General features: G+C 41.3%; 1 protein-coding gene across 3 annotated transcripts in view; it reads left to right on the top strand.

Annotated features, from left to right (window-relative positions):
• Etv6 (ETS variant transcription factor 6) overlaps window positions 1-21,557 on the top strand; it is a 224,431-nt gene that overhangs the window by 190,892 nt on the left and 11,982 nt on the right. For all 3 annotated transcript variants that reach the window (XM_077798879.1, XM_026412111.2, XM_026412110.2), the window contains exon 5: window positions 11,195-11,740. In XM_077798879.1, coding sequence (XP_077655005.1) covers window positions 11,195-11,740 — 546 coding nt within the window. The remainder of the gene's footprint in view (window positions 1-11,194; window positions 11,741-21,557) is intronic.

Raw genomic sequence — 21,557 nt, 5'->3', positions numbered from 1 at the left:
CCTTCCTTGCTAGCAGTCACATGGCAGTGCCAGAAGCTAGGAAGCCAGTGTCAGCTTCCCTTTCCAGTCCTGTAAAGGTTGAGCACACTGATTCAAACCCTTTACTTTGTGAGTACTTGTTATTTCTATAATGTATTGTGTTCTGAAATTCTGTCAGGCCTTGAGCAGAGCAGTCATCAGATTACTACGTACATCCAGGAAAACCTGTATTTCTACTCTCTTCCCTTATTAGTTATGGGAAGGGAGGGGATGTTATATAATTAGGTCAACAGTATTTCTTCTGTTCTGAGACACATAGGACAAAGACCTAGGGCATTATTATGAAGCCCATAAATCAGAAGCATCCCAGACAAATGGAATGAGAGAGAGAGAGAGAGAGAGAGAGAGAGAGAGAGAGAGAGAGAGTGTGTGTGTGTGTGTGTGTATGTGTGTGTGTGTGTGTGTGTGTGTGTGTGTGTGAAATTGTTAAACGGTGGGATCTAGAAGTCAGGAAGTCAGATTCAAATCCTCCTTTCTGCCAGAACAAATCATGACGCCAACATTTCTCATTTCCCTGGCTTTCAGTTTCCCTAGTTGTAGGATGGGGTTAGACTAAACAGTGTCTAATTCTGTGATGGCTCCAAAATCCTTACATTATGTCCAAGCGGTATGAAGGTCAATAACACAGATTCTTCACCCTCAGAGTCTTGGGCAACAGAAATTCAGAAAACCATGACAGTCCTGCCTGACACTACTCAGAAACAGCAGAAGACCTCTTCTGTTCTCATTTGTCACACCTTATCAAGAGCTTCTAATAATATTGCCCCTTCCAGCAGCCAAACCAAGATTGGCACCATTCATTTCATAATGAAAAGCTCAGTTTAAGCAGGTTTCTCTTATTTTACTATTATGACTCATTTTACCTACAGAATGCGTTAGATGGGGGCTGGGTGCTTATGTAGAAAGGAGACAAAATAAACAATGCTGCTGCTTTTCACACAACAACCAGAAGGCACGACATCTTTAGAAATCTTGGAGCCACAAATGATTATAAAATATATTTATTTTACATATATTTGTTACGACAACTTCTTTTGATAGCTTAGTCCAAATTCGGTTGTTTTCAGGTCCCTTAGAGCTAAAAGTAACTTTCAAAGATAGACTTTATTACCAGTTGCCACTTTATTACCAGTTGCCACTGGTTATACTTGAATAGCAATTCCCTAAAAGCTCACTGGGCCATGCTTCCCATCAGTCTGAAGTCACTGGATGAGCCAACTCCGCCTGTAAGAGTGAACCCTGTAAGACAGGACAGACACACAGTCTATAAGGAAAAGACCTACATAAAAGGTCTGCTTGTCTAACATTCTCTTCCTGTCACCTCCTCTGGGGCCCCTCCTATCATTTAGACTCTCAGTCTCACCCTTTCCTTTGATCCATCTAAGAGACAATTATGAGGGGTAGTTTTAATCACTTTAACATGAGAATGTTCACACATGGGGTGCTGTGATTGTCTCTGCAACAGCGGATGCAGATTTAAAGGGGCGGTTCTGCTCTGGTGGCAGCTTTTTTCACCAGGTAGACGTGGAAATCTGAAGCTTGTTAAGAAATTTCAAACATTGAAATACTCTGGGTCTCAATTTTCCTTATCTCTAGCACACGGGAATGGCCCAGATGATAGAAAGCAGTCATTTCGGGGGTGGGGGTGGGGGTGGGGGGACAGGAGGGCCACATGCATCCCGTGATGGCCCTTAGAAGTTTTCTTCATGTGATTGCCATCTTGAGGGAAATGTTACCCATCTCACCCCAGCCACCATCACCAAATCCAAGAGCCCAATTGGTGGAAGGAAATCTTTTACAATTTTAATGAGATGATTAAAGAAGATGAGGCATGTGAATCTATTTCATAATAACAAAATAATAGCTAACATTTATTGGGTCCTTCTTATATGCCAGGCCCTTCTAAGCTCTTAAACATTTAAATCATTTAATCGTCACAATCACCCTATAAAAAAGGTAATGTTATTATCCTCACTTTATAGATGAGGAAATAGAGACTAAGAGCAATAAAGTAATATGTCCCCATATTAAGTAGTAAAGCTAAGATTTAAATCGACATAGGGTTGCCTCCCATGCTGTTTTCATGCAGCATGAATGAACAGACCAAAATAATAGTTTTACAAAGTTTTGTTGTGCGAGTGCCTTAAAAATAGGGAAAATGATTGAAAGATGAGTAGGCGTTGTGGAGATAAGGATGCCAAAACAATGTTAAGTTCACCTACCGGAGTACAGCGTGGTAGGTCCCAACACTCCTGTTATGGTACCAACAAATGGGAACTAACAAAACAATGGCAGGGAACTTTTGAGATCCCAAAGTATGTTTTTAGTTCATGATTTTAAGAACCCATACTAAATTGGACAGAATGAACCTGATAGTTCAGTTCCTTTAGAATGAATGGACTCAGCCTGATAGAAATCTCCCAGCCTGTGAGACAGGTGGGTTTTGGTGCCTCACTGGCTTCTGTGAGTGAAAGTGCTGGCCTTGGTTCTCCATTGGACCTGGGGCCTCAGTGCAGAGCACTCCCTAGAAGTTGGCCCTGGTGACAGTTGCTCGGAAGGCACCAGGTAAAGGAAGTTTTCATCTGCTCAAGCCACAGCTTCCTACTGGCTGTTGTAAAAATCACCTTGATTCTCCAGTCTTGTGGAATGGTGCTGATGACCAAGTGTCAACGAGGTCACAGACTGGGGCATTTTAGCCATGTAACACATGTAGGAGCTACAGAGCATAAGGTACTTGTGTGTGCTCTGGATCCAGACCACCTGGGTTCAAATCCCAGCTCTCTGGTTCACTAGCTATGTGTCTTTGGAAAAGTCACATCATAGCCTTGTGTCTCAATTTCCATCTGCAAAAGAGGAAAAATAACAGTACCTATCACATAGAGTTGATATAAGAAAGAAATGAGTTAATATGATAAATATATGATAAATGCCCAGGAATGGCACCTGTCGGATAGAAAGCACTTCATAAATATTACTCATTGTCATTTGAAATTTCTTACATTGAGTATTTAGGTTTAGTTTTTTTCTATCTTTTCTTTTTCTGGATTTTTTTTTTTTTTTTAAATACTGGGGATTGAACCCAGGGGAAATTTTCCACTGAGCCACATCCTCAGCCCTTTTTATTTTTTATTTTGAGACAGTGTCTCACTAAGTTACTTAGGCATCAGCTGAGGCTGGCTTTGAACTTGTAATTGTCCTACCTCAGCCTCCCAAGTTCCTGAGATTATACATGTGTACCCAGCTCTTTTCTGCAAATGTTTGGGGTTTTGATAAAATACACATAAAACATTTACCATCTTATTAATTTTTTTTAAAGAGAGAGAGAGAGAGAATTTTAATATTTATTTTTTAGTTTTCGGTGGACACAACATCTTTGTTTGTATGTGGTGCTGAGGATCGAACCCGGGCCGCACACATGCCAGGCGAGCGCGATACCACTTGAGCCACATCCCCAGCCCTACCATCTTATTAATTTTTAAGTGTACTGTTACACTTAAAAACACTACTGTTTTCAGTAGGTGTTAAATATATCCACATTGTTGTGCAATGATTGTTTTTTGTTTCTTACTTCCAATTCCAATTTTCTTAGCCACTCTCATTTTTGTGACTTCATGCACTTTATGCAAGCACCAGATTTGTGCATCCTGTGCCTAGGAAAGGCCTGTTGCCTCCTTTAGAACACCATCGTGGATTAACTAGGCACCTTCTATAGCACAATTTCTACAGGGAAATATATTTAAAGCACCAATCTTATTTGCTTTCAGAACACAGCCTGTTTTGAAGTAATCACTGCTTGTATTACCACTCAGTACCTGACACCTGGTGGGCCCTACATGACCCTTTTGAAACTTTTTGGTAATTTCTTTCTGTTCCTCTCACATTTGAGGACAAGATTAACCTTTTTGCCCCTCTCCCCCACCCAACCCTTCCATTCTGTGATTCTTGATTCTGGCAGCAGATAATGGGAAATCCCACCAGAAGAACAGGTCCAGATCTTGACTTCCTGTTCCTACTCTGTAGATTAGGAAATAGAGGCTAAGAGCAGATCCAGATTTTGACTTCCTATTCCTACTCTGTAGGTAAGGAAATAGAGGATAAGAGCCTCTTCTTCCTGTATTTCAGGGCCTAGGGCAGTATTACCTTTTACCTCTGACCTTTGTCCCTACTGCAGCATTTGTTTGCCTTATCAAAGTGGAGAGCACTGGATTGTGCAGAGGGCATTGGTGTCTCATCGGAGCTTTCAGTCTTCTGCTCACCCTCCCTGCCTCCTCCAACTTCCTCCAGTAGTCTGGAGGCTGCTATTAGCTCTAAGGCTTGCTTACTCTTTTAAGCCAGAAGTTTTAGGGGCAGTAGATCTCTACATGCATGAATAACTCTCTCAAGATAGGCAGGAAGTCTCCAAGAAAGTTCCTTTAATACCTAGGGAAATGTCACCTGATCTCTTTGAGATAAGGAACTTGCAGGCAGTTTGATTTCATCTCCAGAGAAGGAAGACCTCTGTTGAGGGGCTATCTTACTGTTTTCCCCATTCCAAGACTTATCTTTGCCTTATCTTTGTGCCACCCTGACCTCAGTCTCTATAAATGATTGACAGGTTTACCCCCATGGGCCTAATTGGCTCATTTGAAATCTGATCCTTGATTTTTTTTTTTTAATTCACTTTTAAAAATTCACTTGAGATTGAAGAAAACTCTCCTGCCAGTGAAGAGCAGGACGATTTACAGCCAGGAGCTGGAAGCCAGGCCCATCTCTGAGTGCAGATGTTCAGATGCTGTCTACACTGACCCACTGGGAGGCAGTGTGTGTGGAGGCAGTCCCCCAGCCCGAAGAAAGGAAGACTAAGCCTCAGCACCATTTCATCAAATGCTTACAGAATTCTAAGAGCTTACCTACAAGTTTATTGTTTATAAACGTAGATGAACCAGGCACTCCAAACTTAGGGCAGTTTTCCTCTCAGGCCCTACAAAGGATTTCAGTGACATTGGCAACTTATTGAGATGGACAGGTTAGAATGAGCCAGCAAAAAGTCAGTAGAAGGTCCCCAAATCAATCAGAAGTTGAGTCTTGAGAAAAATGAGTCAAAGAAGAGGGATTTATTAGTTTGCTAGGGCTGCCCATAACAAAGTACTAGGTGACAGAAGTCCAAGATCAAGGTACAGCTGGGTTGGTTAAGCTCCAACCTCAGGAGCTTAACTTATGCTCCTGAGGGCTGAGGGGAAGGATCTGGTCTAGTCCACTCTCTTAGCTTATGTATGATTGACAATCATTGGTTTTCCTTAGCTTGGCGATCTCTGCCCTCTTCATAGAGTATGATCCCTGTGTACATGTTCCTGTGTCCAAAGTCCCCTTTTCATAGAGACACCAGTGGTACTGGATGTTAAAATGACCTTAGCTAACTTACATCTGCAGGAACCCTCTTTCCAGATAAGTCCACATTCTGAACTGTACTTGGGGTTAGGATTTCAACATATGATTTTTGGAGGGCCATAATTCAACCCACAGTGGGGGTAAAAGAACTTGAATGTACATGTAAAATAAATTTTTAATTCTACTTAAGAGCCTTCAACTGGAGCCTTTAGCTTTCATTTAGTTCTTTTTATCATTCTTGTTCCCACTAGTCTTCTATGAAACCACTGGGACATGCTCCCTTCTAGAACAATGTGAGTAGGCTAGTGAGTGAGAGTTATCCGCTGGGCTGGGGACATCATCTCCCTGTGTCACTCCTTCTCTGAGCTTCGTCAGTAGCCTAGGGAAAGCATGAAGGCAGAAGTGCAATCCTGGTGTGTGAGATATAAACTTGAGCTTAACTTGTGCTCTACCTTGTACATTGCCCAGTCAAAACCCAGGACTTTTACCAATGACATATTTTTTTTTTGTTTTATGTTAACTAGTTATTCACTATAACATAATTCAATTAGGTCAAATTTTGACAAATTTCAAATAGAGAAACTTTTCTAATAAGTAAAAGGAAAGAAAACAAGGAATCGAATCTTTTTATTTAGTGACCACATTAAAGTCCTGATTTATTTCCAGTTATTTGGCACTGAGAAGAGGATTATTTGTGTCTGAAAGAGGTCTCTAAAAAGAAAGGTTTGGGATCAGAAAACACTTTCAGCCAGAATGACAGCCCTTGCTAGTCCTTGGGCTTTCTTCCTCCATCCTTCCGTGTCCACAGTGACTACCGTGTGTGTCTTGCCCTCCCTTTTCCTTGTGCATTTCCCTCCCATATCAAGACCTTCAGATCGAGGGCAATGTGGACCATTTCCCAGTTTTCCAGCTGGGCAACTCACCAAGAACAAACCCAGACATCAAGCCCAGACCAAAAAAATCTTCTTGTTTTAGACAGAAGACTCCTACATCTGGGGGATTTAATGCACCCACTGTCCGCGCAGCGCATTTCCTGTGTCCGGAGCTTCTCTGCCTGCCGGCTCTGGTCTCCCAAGTTTCCATACCCTGCTGCCAACTTATAATAACAGAGGCAGCAGGCAGCCGGGTAGGAACGTCATAGCCCACTCTGTATGTGGGCGCATGCTTTGCAAACTGAAACAAAGCTTGGAAGGTCTTGTTGCAAGCCTTTAAGCCTTGACAGTGGTTGCACCCAGACCACCAGGAGCCTGGAATTAAATACCCTCAGATCCAGTTCTCAACCATTAATGTTATCAACTCCATCAAGTACTTCCTCTTTGAACAGTGTCTGCAGAGAAATAAATAAATCAAGCTCCTCCAAGTCCTGTTCCTGCCCGGATCCTGAGTCAGAGGTAAAATCTGAGTTGAATTATCTAGAGCACTGTCTCCCTCCTTCATTGTTCCCAAAGATCTGGGCAGGAACGGAGAGTGAAATCTCTCCAGGACATTACATCAGTTCCTCTTTTACCCTTGGCATGAAAGTTCTTCCTCTCATAGTCCTCCCAGACTTCCTAAGGCTTGCCCTGAGTGCAGCCCACACACTGAGCCTTGAAGCCCAGGACATCAAAGAAAGCCTGCAGGTAACCAGATTACTGACCAACGCCTTTGTCCGTTCTGAAATTTATAAGACAGGAAATGGATTCAGGAAATGGAACTTTTTTTCAATATATGGTCTTCATCATCCTTAAGTATTTTTAAACCTTAATAAGCTTTTAAGTAAAGAGAGACATTCTATAAATGACAATTAGAAGAAAATATATGAAAGTTCAAAATGAAACTATCTTCAGTAGTTACTGACAATGATCATACTCTGTGACCGATGAAAAGTGAACCATGGACAAAAGATAAATCCATTTTTACGGGAAGAAGAATTGAGATCTAAAAGAGGTCCATGTTAGCCATAAAAAAAAAAAAAGGAAAGAAAGAAAAAAAAAACCTTACCTTGTCCCCAGAAGATTACAGATCATTTCTATCATAAGATTATTCTGATAGTTATCCATTCAAGTTAACTCCATTGGCATAGTCAGTATCCTGTAAAATGAGAAAGTTACTGCTTGTTATTCCAACCTGTGTCTTTGTGAGGTTGATTAAGCACTTAAAAAGGAAATTTTTCATAATGGAAATTATGAAACCTATACAAAAGTAGAGAGACTTAGATAAGGAAGCACCACATACCTATTACCAGTTTTGATCATCAATCACAGCCAGCTGGTTTTCTCTGCCCCCCACTTATTCTCTCCTTCACCTTCCCAGATTATTTTAAAGCAAATCCCAGATATATATTTTCATCTGTAGAAACATCAGCACATGTCTTAAAAGAAAAGGACTCAATAAAACCATAATCATAGAACTAGCACATCAACCAAAAACTAGTATTTCCTCGGTATTATCAAATGTCCTATTAGGGGTTAAGTTTTCCCAACTATCTTGTAAATGATTTTTACAGTTTGAATCAGAATCCAAACAAGAGTTTATACAATGCAAGGGGTTGATGTGTCTCTTAAGTCTCTTTCAATCCACAGTGGATCCTTCTTGTATAAGCCTTTGAGAGCTCTCTCATGCATGCTTATGATCTTTCTTTCCTTGGGTTTTTTTTTTTTAAGCTAGCCATTAATAGCATAACTTTTTTCCGTATATATTACAGATTGAGAGTATCCCCAACTTAAAATGCTTGGGTCCAGAAGTCTTTTGGGATTTGGGATTTTTTTCAGATTTTGGAATATGTACATATATACAATGAGGTAACTTGGTGAGGGGAAGCAAGTCTAAATAGCCTGAAGGTTATTTTATATAATATGTTTAATAATTTTGTTGATGAAGCAAAATTTCATGGTATGGAATTTTCCACATGTGGTGTCATGTTGAGGCTCAAATAGTTACAGATTTTGGAGCATCTGAAATTAACATTAAGGATGCTCAGCATGAATCTCCCTCCTCCCCCCCACACCACACTCACCTACGTCCTTCCCCAGCTACTTTCAAACTGCTCATTTTGTTTTTTAATGGTCTGTTCTCTTTCACAGCTTCTGTCATCACTCATTATGACCACCCTTTCCTTTAAGTGTGTGAACTTATTTATAATAGCTACGTCATTTTTGCTAATTCCAGCATCTAGATTACCTAAGATCTGTTTCTGTTGATTGTCTTTCTTCTTAATTATATGTCACATTTCTTCTTATGTCTAGAAGATTTTTATTGGATTCTGAAAATTATAGATAAACACAATTTAGAGACTTTGGATTATGTTATATTCCTCTGAAGAGTTTTTTTATTTTGTTTTGTTTTGTTTTGTCCTATCTGGCAGCTAATTTATTAAACAGTCACTTCAGAGTTGTGGAGGCTTGGTCTTAAGTTTGATTGGGCCAAATCTGTTTCTTTGTTGGGATCTCAGCAAGATCCCTTTGTCTTAGAGCAGAGTCTGCTCCTAAGATATGGCAGTTCTGGGCTAGTAGACATCTAGAAGTGTTTACAGAGCCTTCTCACTTGATGAGAATCAAACTCTGAACACTATTTCTATTGTCATAGCCAGTTGCTGAGACTTCTGCTTATACCTACCAACCATACAACTATTGCTTTTGAGTGAACTCCTTAAAGCTGCCCTGCACATATACTGTTTAGGAATCAGACAAAAATCAGAACTCTTACATGACAATTCAGTAGCTCTCCCTCTGAGTCTCCCTCCTTTATTAGAATTGCTTCTGTAATTTTCTGCCATTTTAACCTCTACATATCTACCTCAAGTAACTTTCTGTTCATCTTCTAATGTCCCTATGCTTCGTGCACTAAAGTACTCTCAGGGGAATAGCTGTATTAATATGGATCTCCTATGCACATCCCTTCTCTCGAGAATAAAATCCTCTTCAGTTTTTGTCTGCTTTTGGTCATTCACTAATATCTTCAAATGGGTTTTTTGGTTTTGGGGTTTTGTTTTGTTTTGTTACCAGGGACTGAACTCAGGGGCACTGAGCCACATCCCCACCCTACCTTGTATTTTATTTAGAGACAGGGTCTCACTGAGTTGCTTAGCACCTCGCTTTTGCTGGGGCTGGCTTTGAATTCACAATCTTCTTCCTCCTTCCTGCCTCAGCCTCCCCAGCTGCTGGGATTCCAGGCTTGCACCACTGCACCCAGCTCAAATGCTTTTTTAAAACATTTCTTTGAAGAAAGAGTAGTCTCATATAAGCCACTCTGCATTACTGAAACTAAAACTCCTCTTTATTACATAAGTGGTAGCAGCTCTAAGATCTGCTTTTCATGGCACCATTTACCATGGATATCAGCCCTTAGCAATGTATTGAGATGCTCCTAATTCCTTTTGACAGTTTTATAGTACTCCATTATTTAGAGATATATTATGATTTATTAACAAATCTTATAGTGATAGCTATTCCAATGAATGCCTTCAAGATGATCTTGTAATATCATGAACAGTATTTCTTTTGTTTATGTCTCATGTGATAGGTGTGATCTAATAGAACTTAAAAATAAAAAAATTCTTTATTTTCCTGATAATCCAATAGGAAACATGAAGAAAATACCCCCTTCTGTCTCTGTTTACTGACTCTATTTGATTCCCATATCCCTTTTATGCATTCTTCATACGCAGATTGTCTTAATGGAAAAAGATGATATCTCTATCTTAACTCAGAATCATAGGCAAGTCTTTGACCAGAATTGGAATCAGCAAGTAGGCACAGCCTTTTGGTGAGACAGCTCTGGGAACACATGTGGCCAGAGACCTCATTGAGATGGATGTGAGATTCTATAGAAAGCTCCATTTTTCATGGGTGGATCCCTGTCCTTCTGAGTCTTAGCAGGAGCCCCTGAAACCACACATGGGCTGGTCCATCCCTCAACCCAGTGCCCAGAGCTGCTCCTGTTGATGAGCTGTGCACTGCTATCCTCACCAGCTTGTAAGTTCAAGTAGGATGGGGTGCCTGTGTCGTTGGGGTACCCACCCCTCCTCCTGATTTCCAGTCTGAGCATTTATAGGGTCTATGTACTTGGAAAGGTGCTACTAAAAGTTCTTTCAAGGGCAACAAGATTGTCATTCTGTAAATTAGGGCCACAGTGTATGCTGAGAGCAAGTTTTGATATGACTTTGTGTCCTAGTTTCTATGTGACAAAGTGACAGATATTGTAATGAGTATACAAATCCCAGAATCTGCCGAGAGTCTGATTCTAATCTGCCAACTGGCTGTGTGACCTTGGGTAAGTTGCCTATATCTTGGTTTTATCATCTGCAGAATAGAGGTGATAGTGATGTTTCCCGCTGAGGAGCATTGTAAGTTTTAAACAATAAAATCCAGGACCAGGACCTAGTCATTGTTAATCATCATCATTATTATTAGCAACAGTTCCTGGAGAGAGTATAAAAATTGGGTTATGAAAATGTGAGTCAGTAAGAGCATCTAGAGAGAAACCCTAAGGACCGGTCACCTCTGAAACCTACATGGAAGAGTCAAGTGAGAAAAAAGTAAAGCATAGAAATTGGGCTCAGTTGTGTCTCTCAGCTACTTCTAGGTGAGGAATTGGAAAGTTTGAAGACATTCCTAACTTGTCTAACATTGGGGAAACAATTTCAGGTATGTGTACTTGCATCTCATTTAAGCAATGGAAAGGATGCTCTGCATCCCGGGGAGAAAGCAGCCCCATGGACATACACAGCTGCCCATAGATCCCCCATGAGACCCACCCCTGGCCTGCCCGTTCACTGGGGTCTGTGATTGTGTTTCCCTCTGCCCCACAGATAACTGTGTCCAGAGGACCCCCAGGCCATCCGTGGAGAGCGTGCACCACAACCCTCCCACCATTGAACTCTTGCACCGCCCTAGGTCACCCATCACGACCAACCACCGGCCTTCTCCTGACCCCGAGCAGCGGCCCCTTCGATCCCCCCTGGACAACATGATCCGCCGCCTCTCCCCGGCCGAGAGGGCCCAGGGACCGAGGCTCCACCAGGAGAACAACCACCAGGAGTCCTACCCCTTGTCAGTGTCTCCCATGGAGAATAATCACTGCCCGCCATCCTCCGAGTCCCACCCGAAGCCCTCCAGCCCCCGGCAGGAGAGCACCCGAGTGATCCAGCTGATGCCCAGTCCCATCATGCACCCTTTGATCCTGAACCCCCGGCACTCCGTGGATTTCAAACAGTCCAGGCTTTCCGAGGATGGGCTGCACAGGGAAGGGAAACCCATCAACCTCTCTCATCGGGAAGACCTGGCCTACATGAACCACATCATGGTCTCCGTGTCCCCGCCTGAAGAACACGCTCTGCCCATTGGGAGAATAGCAGGTGAGTGAGCTTGCCCATCCCTCTCACGACTCTCCAGCATCAGGGGCACCTGACAAAGCTCTGCTGCCCTCTGAGAGTCTCACAGTTGGCCTCACCATTCCCGATTAGGTGCCCACAAAGGCTCTGGAAGGGTAACTGGAGGCTTCTGCCTAGATGAGGCAGGATCCCTAATGGCCTGGTTAATGAGCCGCTGGGATGGCGTAGTTAATGAACCTCAGAAATGTTAAGAAACAAATGTCCTGCACACAGCTTACAAGGAGAGTCACACCAGAATCATGGCTAAGTGAAAACATTTAAAATAAAAGGTTTATGAGCGTGCTAATGGCCCTGTCCTGGAGTTTCAGCAGCTAATTAATGACCAGACACAGCATAAAGAACCTTTGTCTCAGAGTCATGGCCGTATCCATCCTATGGGCAGTGACTCAGTGTAACTTTCACCTTGGGAGCAGGGAAGAGAGGAAAACTGGATTGTGGTAGTAGATGCTAGTGTTGTTAGGTCATTTGGGCAGAGGAAACCACTCCCAAGTTCTTTTTCTTCTATGATGGCAAGCCCAAATTTGCTTACCTAAGACAAGAAGCCAGTGGAAACCAGTAGGGGAAAACAAAAAAGAAATCTACGCCTTGCCTTTTTCCTAGTCTGCTAACAATTAACATACAATCACTCTCCAAAAAGCCTCATGCTCTGTTGGGCAAGGCAAACTCTTCCCAGAATGTCTGTCCATTCATGGGACATTTGTTGAGCACCTACTATGTACAGATAAATGCATTAGGTACACAGCATACAGGGCTGATTGTTAACACACAGTATCTTTTTGCTCAGGGAATTGAGAACTTAGTGAGAGAAGCAAAACAGGAAAAACACTGACATACAAGGGCAAAAGGAAATAAATTCAACATCTAATTTTTTTCGGTGCCAAACATTCATTGAATACCTACTGTGTGCCAGAATAATAAAGCAAAGCAGAAAGAAGGTACATTTTGACTAGAGGGACCAAAAAAAGGCTTTGCAGGGGGGATACTGATGTGATTATGCTTTCAGTAGTGGGAGGGAGGGAGGCCTGGAGGAAGAAGACATGTCCTTCTGTCCATGAGCTGGTGCTCCAGCTAGCCATCTGGATGCATAGACATTTCTGCAGGACTGCTTCACCTCCACCTTGACTCATTATCTCTTTTTTTATTTAAGCCATTTGTTTCTTGAGTTTTCTCTGGTCCCAATTACACCTCCCATGTTGCCTCTTTTTGTTGTTATAAGTGATTTACATTAGGAATGTTGAATCAAGAAAATAAAATAGAGGCTGGAGGCGTAGCTCAATGGTAGAGCACTTGCCCAGCATGTGGAAAGCTCTGGGTTTTGTCCCCAGCACTTAAGAAAAAACAGAAAGGAAGAAAATGAGGGAGGTCAGTGGGTCCTCGTGGACCACTCCTGGAGGCTGTTAACCTACAAGAAATGACTCATACGTTGAAAAGAGTTTTTTTTAAAAATTGGAATATGTTTGGGATTCAACTGAAAATCCTCCCACAGGTTTGGGGGATGGGAAGTGGGTGGGGTAAACAGGACAGGTTAGCCAGGAGCTGGCTGACAGTTTCATGGTGATGGATGCACAGGGGTTCTCATTATTGTTCTCTCCACTTTTACACATATATTAATTTTTGTGTTCGTGGTGCTGGGTATTGAACCCAGGGCCTTGTACACACAAGGCAAGCACTCTACCAACTGAGCTATACCCCCAGCCCTACATTAATTTTTTAATAATATAAAAAGAAACTATGCAGGGGGGAAAAAAAGGAACAGAAGATAAAAAAGCAAAGAGCCTGGGCAAAAACACATGAATTTCCTCAGATATTGGAGACAGAGCAGGGGTCAGAGTGTTGCTGTGAATAATATAACGACCTCTCTGGTGCTTTCCAGGCAAGACCCCTTTTGTCTACATAAACCCTTCTCATACGGTCTGTACTACTTGATATTTTCACATCTTCTTTACTCACTTATAATTCTCAGGGCAGCTCTTTGAGGTAGATTTTTACTGCTATATTCATTTTATGTGGAAGGGCTCTTTGTACAGGGGAAACCACAGAGAGAATTGAACCACAGAAGGAATTGAGACCCAGAGAGGCAACATCCTTTGCCCAAGGTCAGGTGGCCTGCTGCCCCATTGGTGGCTGTCCATAGTGCTGCCCTCCAGAGGTCTGACTTCCTCATCAAGAGTCAAGATCTGTCACGTCCACCTCCTCCGTGACCCCATCTCAACCACAGACTTCTTAGGAATCTAAGATTAGCCCATATATTCAGAAAGATATACTGTTTTAGACTTAAGGAGTTGTTTCCCCTTGTTTAATAGGTTTGACAACTTTAAATCATCTGTCCCTTAAAATCATTCCACTGTTTTTTTTAATTAATTAACTTATTTTAATTAGGTATATATGACAGCAGAATGCATTTTGATTCATTGTACAATTGCAGCCAACTTTACATTTCTATGGTTGTACATGATATAACATCTCGCCATATGTGCAGTCATGCATGTACCTAGGGTAATAATGTCCATGTCACTTTTTTTGTTTTTGTTTTGTTTGTTTGTTTGTTTGTTTAATCTCATTCCTGGACACAGCATTGTTTGTTGATGGATGCAGACTCATCAAACTTTGTACCACCCAAGCAATGAGCCTTGGTATCTCTGATGTCCTCTCTCTTTGAGAACACACAGAGAGGAAGAGCCTCTGGTTTTCTTTATGAATCTCGGAAGTCAGAATGTTCATGTAAAATAATCCTGGAGCCAGATCATATGGGGCAATGCATTAACCCCTTCAGTAAGACAGATTATTAACATTCTAATGATATATTCAAAAGTTTTAAAATCTCCAAATATATGCGTTAACTAATTGAACCAAATCCAAGATGAACGAATTTAACTGCTAGGCATTGTTTTTCTCAGAGGTCAAATGACAGATTTGGAGAGGGTGAGCTCTGAAGTTCCTTCCCACTCTGCAAGTCGGCAATCTAACACTGTCTTTATTCCATAACCCTCTGAAGAGGTCTTGTCACAGTGTTAGGTATCTCCAGGTACCCCTGCCTCCCTCCCCCATGCCCCTGATGTCTTTCTGGACGACTCAGATCCTTGAAAAACTGATCCATCTATTGGAGGTCGAATTCCTTGAGTGATCTCTATGTATGACTTAAGATTCTGTCATGACTGAGCAGCCACAAGAAGCCTTTAAATCTCTATAAAGCAGCTGTTAGATGAGAAAACTTAGTTCCTTAAGGCTCTTTAAATGAGCAGAGCACAGAAAGAAATGAAGATACTGCCAAATGTCACACTGATGAGTGCCACAGCTGGAGGGTATAGATGGCAACATTACTCATGGATGTGGGTCAAAAACAAAGTCGGATTCCCACCATTCACATATCATTTGCCTCCATACACTAGGACTTCGACATTCAGACACCTTCTGTGTTTATGGGACTGTACTGCGCTCCTGTGAGGTGGGAGTTCACGAAGGTGTAAGGCACAGGCTCTATCATGAAAGAGCTGAGCAGAGTTAGCTGTAACAGTGAAGCGGTGATGCGTGTCTTAGTACTGGAGGAGGCCAGGGCGGCCGCTTGGAGGGCAGCCTTTAGCTGGGCTTGGAAGAACGCTGAGAATATAGACAAGAGGAGGTTAGAGAAGAAGAGGTCACTCCAGCTAGAGAAAACTCCCAGGAGCAAACACAACCTAAGGCCCAGTGTATTTTTTTTTCCTACTTTAGGTAGAAATTTAAATTTACCATTTAACCTGGTCAATTAAAAGGATCAGTTTTCATAAAATTCTCTTTCTTGTAATGTTTGAATATTTCTGAAATTATGATGCATTGTACAGTTAAAAGACTATACGCAAAACTGTGACAGTTTACCTGGGTATTTACCATGTGGAAAAAAACCGAAATAATTAATAAAGAAAATTCAGTAGATGGTTGACAGATCACAAATTAGATCTAGTTAAATATAACATGTAGCTTTTTTTTTTTTCCCCCGAGAGGATAAGGACTATTATTAAGAGCTTAACAAGTTGGAGTGACTAGCAAGAGAGAGAGACAAGTTCCCTGGGATCTGTTTTTTTATTGAATAACCAATGATGTATGTAACAATGAGTTACCTGCTTCTTCCTGTGATATTTTCTATTTATTATCTTCAGGAAAGGATTGCTGGAGGGTTAGTGGAGGAGTGGGAAGCATAACTATCTACTAGAACATTTCTCTATCTACAAAAGTCTTACTGTAGACTGTGTCCCACCTGTGTTTCACAGGCAAAGGGACTAACTGGCCATGAGCACCCACAGATTGGGTGTGACCCTAGTAATGCTGGGAGTCACATTTTCAGTATGCACAGCAGTTTCCCCTAGCCCATGGTTTCAGTTACCCGTGGTCAATCAAAATCTAAAAATATTAATGGAAACTTCCAGAAAGTTACAAGTTTTAAATAACTTATTATTAGTATATCAGTATAATTGTTCTATTTTATTATTAGCATTGTAACCTCTTACTGTGCCTAATTTATAAACTAAACATTATCTTAAGTATGCATGTGTAGGGAAAGATAGCATATCTATGGTATCCTGTATTAGTTTCAGGCGTCATCCACTGGGGGTCTTAGAATTTATTCTACATGGATAAGGGGAACTACTTGTATTGAAATTCCTTCTTAAGATTAGATAATTTCAAAGCTAGAAGCATCCTTTACACATGAAGGAACTGACATTCAGACACATTAGTATTACACCCTCCAGCCTCTGTCTACTGCTTTTCCCAAAATGCTGTTTCTTTCTGTCCTGGGTCTCTTGTCCATTCCTTGGAGCAAGGATTAAAGGTCTGGCTAAATCCAAACACCACCTCTTTTTATAAATTAGGTGTTAGTAGAAAATAGTAGGTGTGTGTCTACTTTCATGCTGCACTGGGAGTAGAATTGAGTAGTTCCAGAGATTGTGTGGCCACAAAGCCTCAAGTGTTCACTAATTAGCTCTACACAAAAGGCTGCTCCCGTGCTATAGCCTTGTTTACCTGAATGGTGAGTAGGCTGCGAATCACAGGCATAGTGCAGGACGCGTCTATAGGAAACGCTGTCCCTGCTCTCAAGGAATGACTTGCACTTTGGATGATGAGACATGTCTAAGACATGTCAAGGGAACAATAACAAATGATGTCAGAGTGTAGACAAGTTCTGGACTGCAGGCTACATTTGCAGAACAATCCAGAATAGTTGCAGTAGCATCATTAACATAAAATATGGCTAAATAAAAGAAATCATGTCTTTGCACTTTTGAGTTATGTAGTTATTCATTCTTTCATTTATTAAAAAATAATCATGGATCTACTATGTGCCCGGCATTGTTCTAGGCCATAGAGAGATATGGTGTCTGTCACCAAATGCCAAATTGTGTGTCTTTGCCTACATAAGGCAGTATCCCTCTTGCTTTATGCTATCAAATAAACCAAGCTCCTACTTTGGTTTTAACTATAGAAGCTAAATCTTTTTTTTTTTTTTATTAGCTACACATGACATTACAATGATCTTGGCAATTCATGCATTTGAATCAATTGGGGTATAATTTCTCATTTTTCTGATTGTGTGATTGCAGAATCACACTGGTCATAGAGTCACCTATATACATACAGCAATCATAATGTCTATTCTGCTGCCCTTCCTAGAAGCTAAATCTTAAAAAGAAAAATTTTAAGTCATTTTGGTTTTCTTTTAAATAAAGTTCTTCCATTCCCTTAAAACCTGAGCTACCAGACTTCCTGTCTGATTGTCCGTTCCTTGGCCTTAATCTAAACAATGACTAAGGAAGAAAAAATTATTGGTAAACTGAGACTTGTCATATAATCCATTCTCAGCCCTATGTGTGTTTCATGAAAGTAGAGATTTTAAATGACCTCACAAATTTGGTTGTTCAAAGACCATGACCCTCCCAAATAGACAGTATCTCCTTTCTTGTGTTTATCTCACAACTTTTGCTGAAGTCTCTAAATCCTTCTTGGAAAACTTGAACTTCTTCATGCTTTGTGAGAATATCGTTAGTTGGTTGGTTCATTGACCCTACAGCAGATAAGATATAGAACTCCCTCCCGGTTCGTGATCCCAACCCTCTTATACTTCATGTCAATCTTTGTGATCCTTAAAGGAAACCTTTAAACATGTTTAGGATCCACCAAGTGTACATCTTTAACAGACACAGACGCTTCTAAGCAGGGAGACATGAACCTCCTAATGCTCATTCACCACCTGACTCAATGAGCTTTCATGATTTGGTTTTATTTTGACTAGATAAGGTATGTATGCACAAAAACTCCATCCTGGAAGCCTCTAATCTTAAATCAGATGAAGAAACAGAAGGATGGGACTAGGGAAAACAGTGGGAGACTTGTCCTCAAGGGCATCCAGGGTCAGGGGATATCACGCCCTACTCTGACTTCTTGCTTCCATCTCTACTTCCTCCCCAGCAGGATTTAGTGCTGGTGAAATTAGCTTCAGGTCAAATACTGGATTTTTTTTTTTTTTTTACCTTTTGTAAATGAATCTTAGGAGTAGCCTTGAAGACAAAAGGATGTCATAAAAGAGAAGTCTAAAGCAATTGTATGAAAGAGAGGAGGATGTTCCTTAGTAGTAAGATGTGGGGGTGTGCATACCTTTGCACAATTGTGTATATGTGTAAATATCTATGTTTGGGGAAATAAAGGATAATATTATGGGATGCCTCCATCAACCAAAAGAATTCCAGGTTTTTAGTATCTGCTGAAAGAGCTGTTTCCCTACTATCCCAGGGAACTTAACCCTCTGGAGACCCCTCAATCCAGAGTCCTCTTGAGCTGGCGTTTAGTTGAGCTGGCCCTGGGTGTGCCTATGGAAGCAGTGGCCTGTGGGAAAGTCTGGGCTCTGCAGTTTAGTGCGCCTCTGCCTCACTACAGAGCTACCATGCTGTGGATCTCAGAGGGGTCCTTGCCCCACTTCCCACCCCCCAACTGGCAGGGGCATTGACAGGCAAGGTCTATATGTGGCACATTTGTTTCAAGCAACTCTAACCTGCAAAGCATGCCCCTTGGGGGTCACCTTAGCCCCCTAATTCCCTTGGAGCATCAAGTGCTCCTCCCTCTCCTCCTCTGAGGCTTTGCTTATTGTCCCTGTTGGAGATGCATAAAATGTGACTGGGGTCTGATGAGGACGGGGAGGAGAGGATCCTTCATTCCAGCTGGAATATGCCTTGTGGCTCGGACTTCTCACACCCTAGCTGAGTCACAGCACTGTATTATCAGCGTGAATGACTAAAAAATCAAAGAGCCCTAAAGAGAAGGAAATTTCAGGACAATGTTTTTAAGAGATAAAACAGCAACAGAACTGTGGCTGGGTGGAAAGTAACAGAAGGGGCCTGAGGAGACTGGAAATTCCAGTTTGTTTAAGGGTACACGTGTCTGTAACAGTGTCCCCACCTCTCTGTAGTCCCTGGATGTGAAATCCCAGGCTGCACCCACCCCTGTGGCTGAATCTCAACTGGAACCTGAGTTTGAGGCCCGTGTCCCCAGCCTGCCCCACACCACGTGTCAGCGGAGGTGGGATGGTCCAGCCTGTATGCAGCTGCAGTCCTGCTGCTCTATAAAAGCGGGGAACCATGGATTTGTATTCTTTGCTTCTACTTCTCCCGCCCCCAGCATGCCACTGTGCACATATGGTTTCTGTTTTCCTAAGCCACAGCAAAACACAAGCAATTGCCCATTGTAAACACACCTCTACGTATCAACACAGAGTTGGCTGCATTGGATTTATCAACTTTCTGCTTCTAGGTAATAGCCAATCTAGAATGGAAAAGGGAAAAAAAGGACTAGGTAGCAGATGGTCCCCTGAATGTTATAAAACTGTTTCTACAAGCAATTTCCCAATCTTAGCACTCTTGATATTTGGGCCAAATAATTTTGATGTGGGGGCTTATCCTGTGCGTTAGAAGATATTTAGCAGCATCTCTGGCCTCTTCCCACTGGATGCCAGAAGTTCTCTCCACCTCTGTCAGCTTAACAAAAATGTCTCCAAACATTTGCCGAATATGCCCTTGAGAGCATAATTGCCCCTCTGGTTTAGAATCACTGGTTTAAAGCATAGTAGCAAGTTTTTAAATTTTGTATGCTACTTTACCTGTTTTGTTGCTGAACTGGAAATAAATTTATCAATTCTTAGGTAATAAATTTTAAAAACATAGAGATCCTCAGCCTCACCCTATTTGTGATTATATTCCTGGTACTTTGATTTACAAGCCTTTTTCTAAAATTTTATTTGGGCCATTAAAACAACATAAAATGATTTTCTTAGAAGCTTTGCTGAAAGTTCAGTTAGCCATTGTCCTTATACATTCCCTCTGTCCATAACTTGACCTACTCAAAATTTTTAAACATCAGCTTTGTCTAGAATGTTTTTTTTTTTTTTTAAACCATGTTGGTTATGTGTAAATTGCCCATCTTTTTTACGGTCTCCGCTCAATGAGTTTATACAATGAGTCTCTGGTAGGAGACAGACGTGGGAGTGAAAATATTTCTCCTTTAACCACAGGAAGGGATTTTTTTACAATGCCTTTTAGCAGCGGATGCCTAGGGTACTTCACCCAGCAGGAAACAGAGAGAACTCTTTCTGCAATTGGAAAGTAGAACTTGATTCTAGCTAAACCCTTTCATAAGCTTCCTCTCCTGGAAGAGACAATCCAAGTAATGGACGTTTCTCTAAATAACCATGTCTTGATATAGAGGGCAGCCCTTTAGTTTAAGAGAAATGCATTTAAAATTAGTGAATACTATGTGATTTTTTAAAAAAGTCTTACACATGCATATTCAGTTGTTTTATAGTGAGGTGAGTTTTATTAAATTGTATTAAATATTTTCATTGATGATCAAAGAAAATTGTATTTGTACAGACATGGAAGAGTCCAGGTGGACCCCGATAACAGCTTCCAAAGGATCCAGGGAATGAAAGAGGGCATACCTTTTATTTAGTAGAAATCTTAAAACCAAAAATAACTTGCATGGCTTTAACTTCAATAGTTTAAAAAAAAAAAGAGTTGGGGGGGGTGGTTGTGTGATTAGGCAGATATTTTTAACATCTGGACATAATTTTTAACTAAAAAAAACAGCAATCGATAGTGTTGTAAAAACCATTTATACTCTGAGCTTGAAACAACTTCTTTATGCCACAAAATTCCTGTTGCTACCTCCATTAGTGACAGCATAATTCAATATGTCTTGAATGTCAACAGATTTTTTATTACTCAACCGATGTTGGCTTTGCTGGATTAAATGTCACTTAAAGTGATCAATTGGAAGCTTGCTCTGTTTTAGTTTTTTGGGGGTTTTCTTTCCCTCGTGTCTATGAAAGAAAAAAAGTGTGCAATATACAAATGTCCATGAAACTTATAGGTAAAGTTCGTTTTCTACTAAGCTTTGTCCTTTATTTGTCACCCAAAGAGCAGATAACATGAAAACAAGACCCACGTTTGATGCCTCTGAAAATCCAACATGATACCCCAGTGCTGGGTCGCCCTGGCTTGGAGAAATCGTCTGCTCGACATTTTACTATTTTATGAGAACTAGTAAGCACTATAATGTAAAAGAGAGGATAGAAACAAAGCAATGGAAACCCTGTGCAGATGGTGATGGATGTTAGAACCATCAGCAATGGGTTTCAGCTCACAATGGGCCTCTAGGGTGCAAAACCTTCTGCCCAGAGCCCAGAGCATCTCACTCACCTTTCTTATGGGTAAAATTTCTTTACACATACACACACACACACACACACATACACACACACACA

This window comes from Urocitellus parryii, chromosome 5, assembly GCF_045843805.1.
Source record: "Urocitellus parryii isolate mUroPar1 chromosome 5, mUroPar1.hap1, whole genome shotgun sequence".
Lineage (NCBI taxonomy): Eukaryota > Metazoa > Chordata > Mammalia > Rodentia > Sciuridae > Urocitellus > Urocitellus parryii.
The sequence above is the reverse complement of the archived record's forward strand: the minus strand, read 5'-3'. Positions and strand labels throughout refer to the sequence as shown.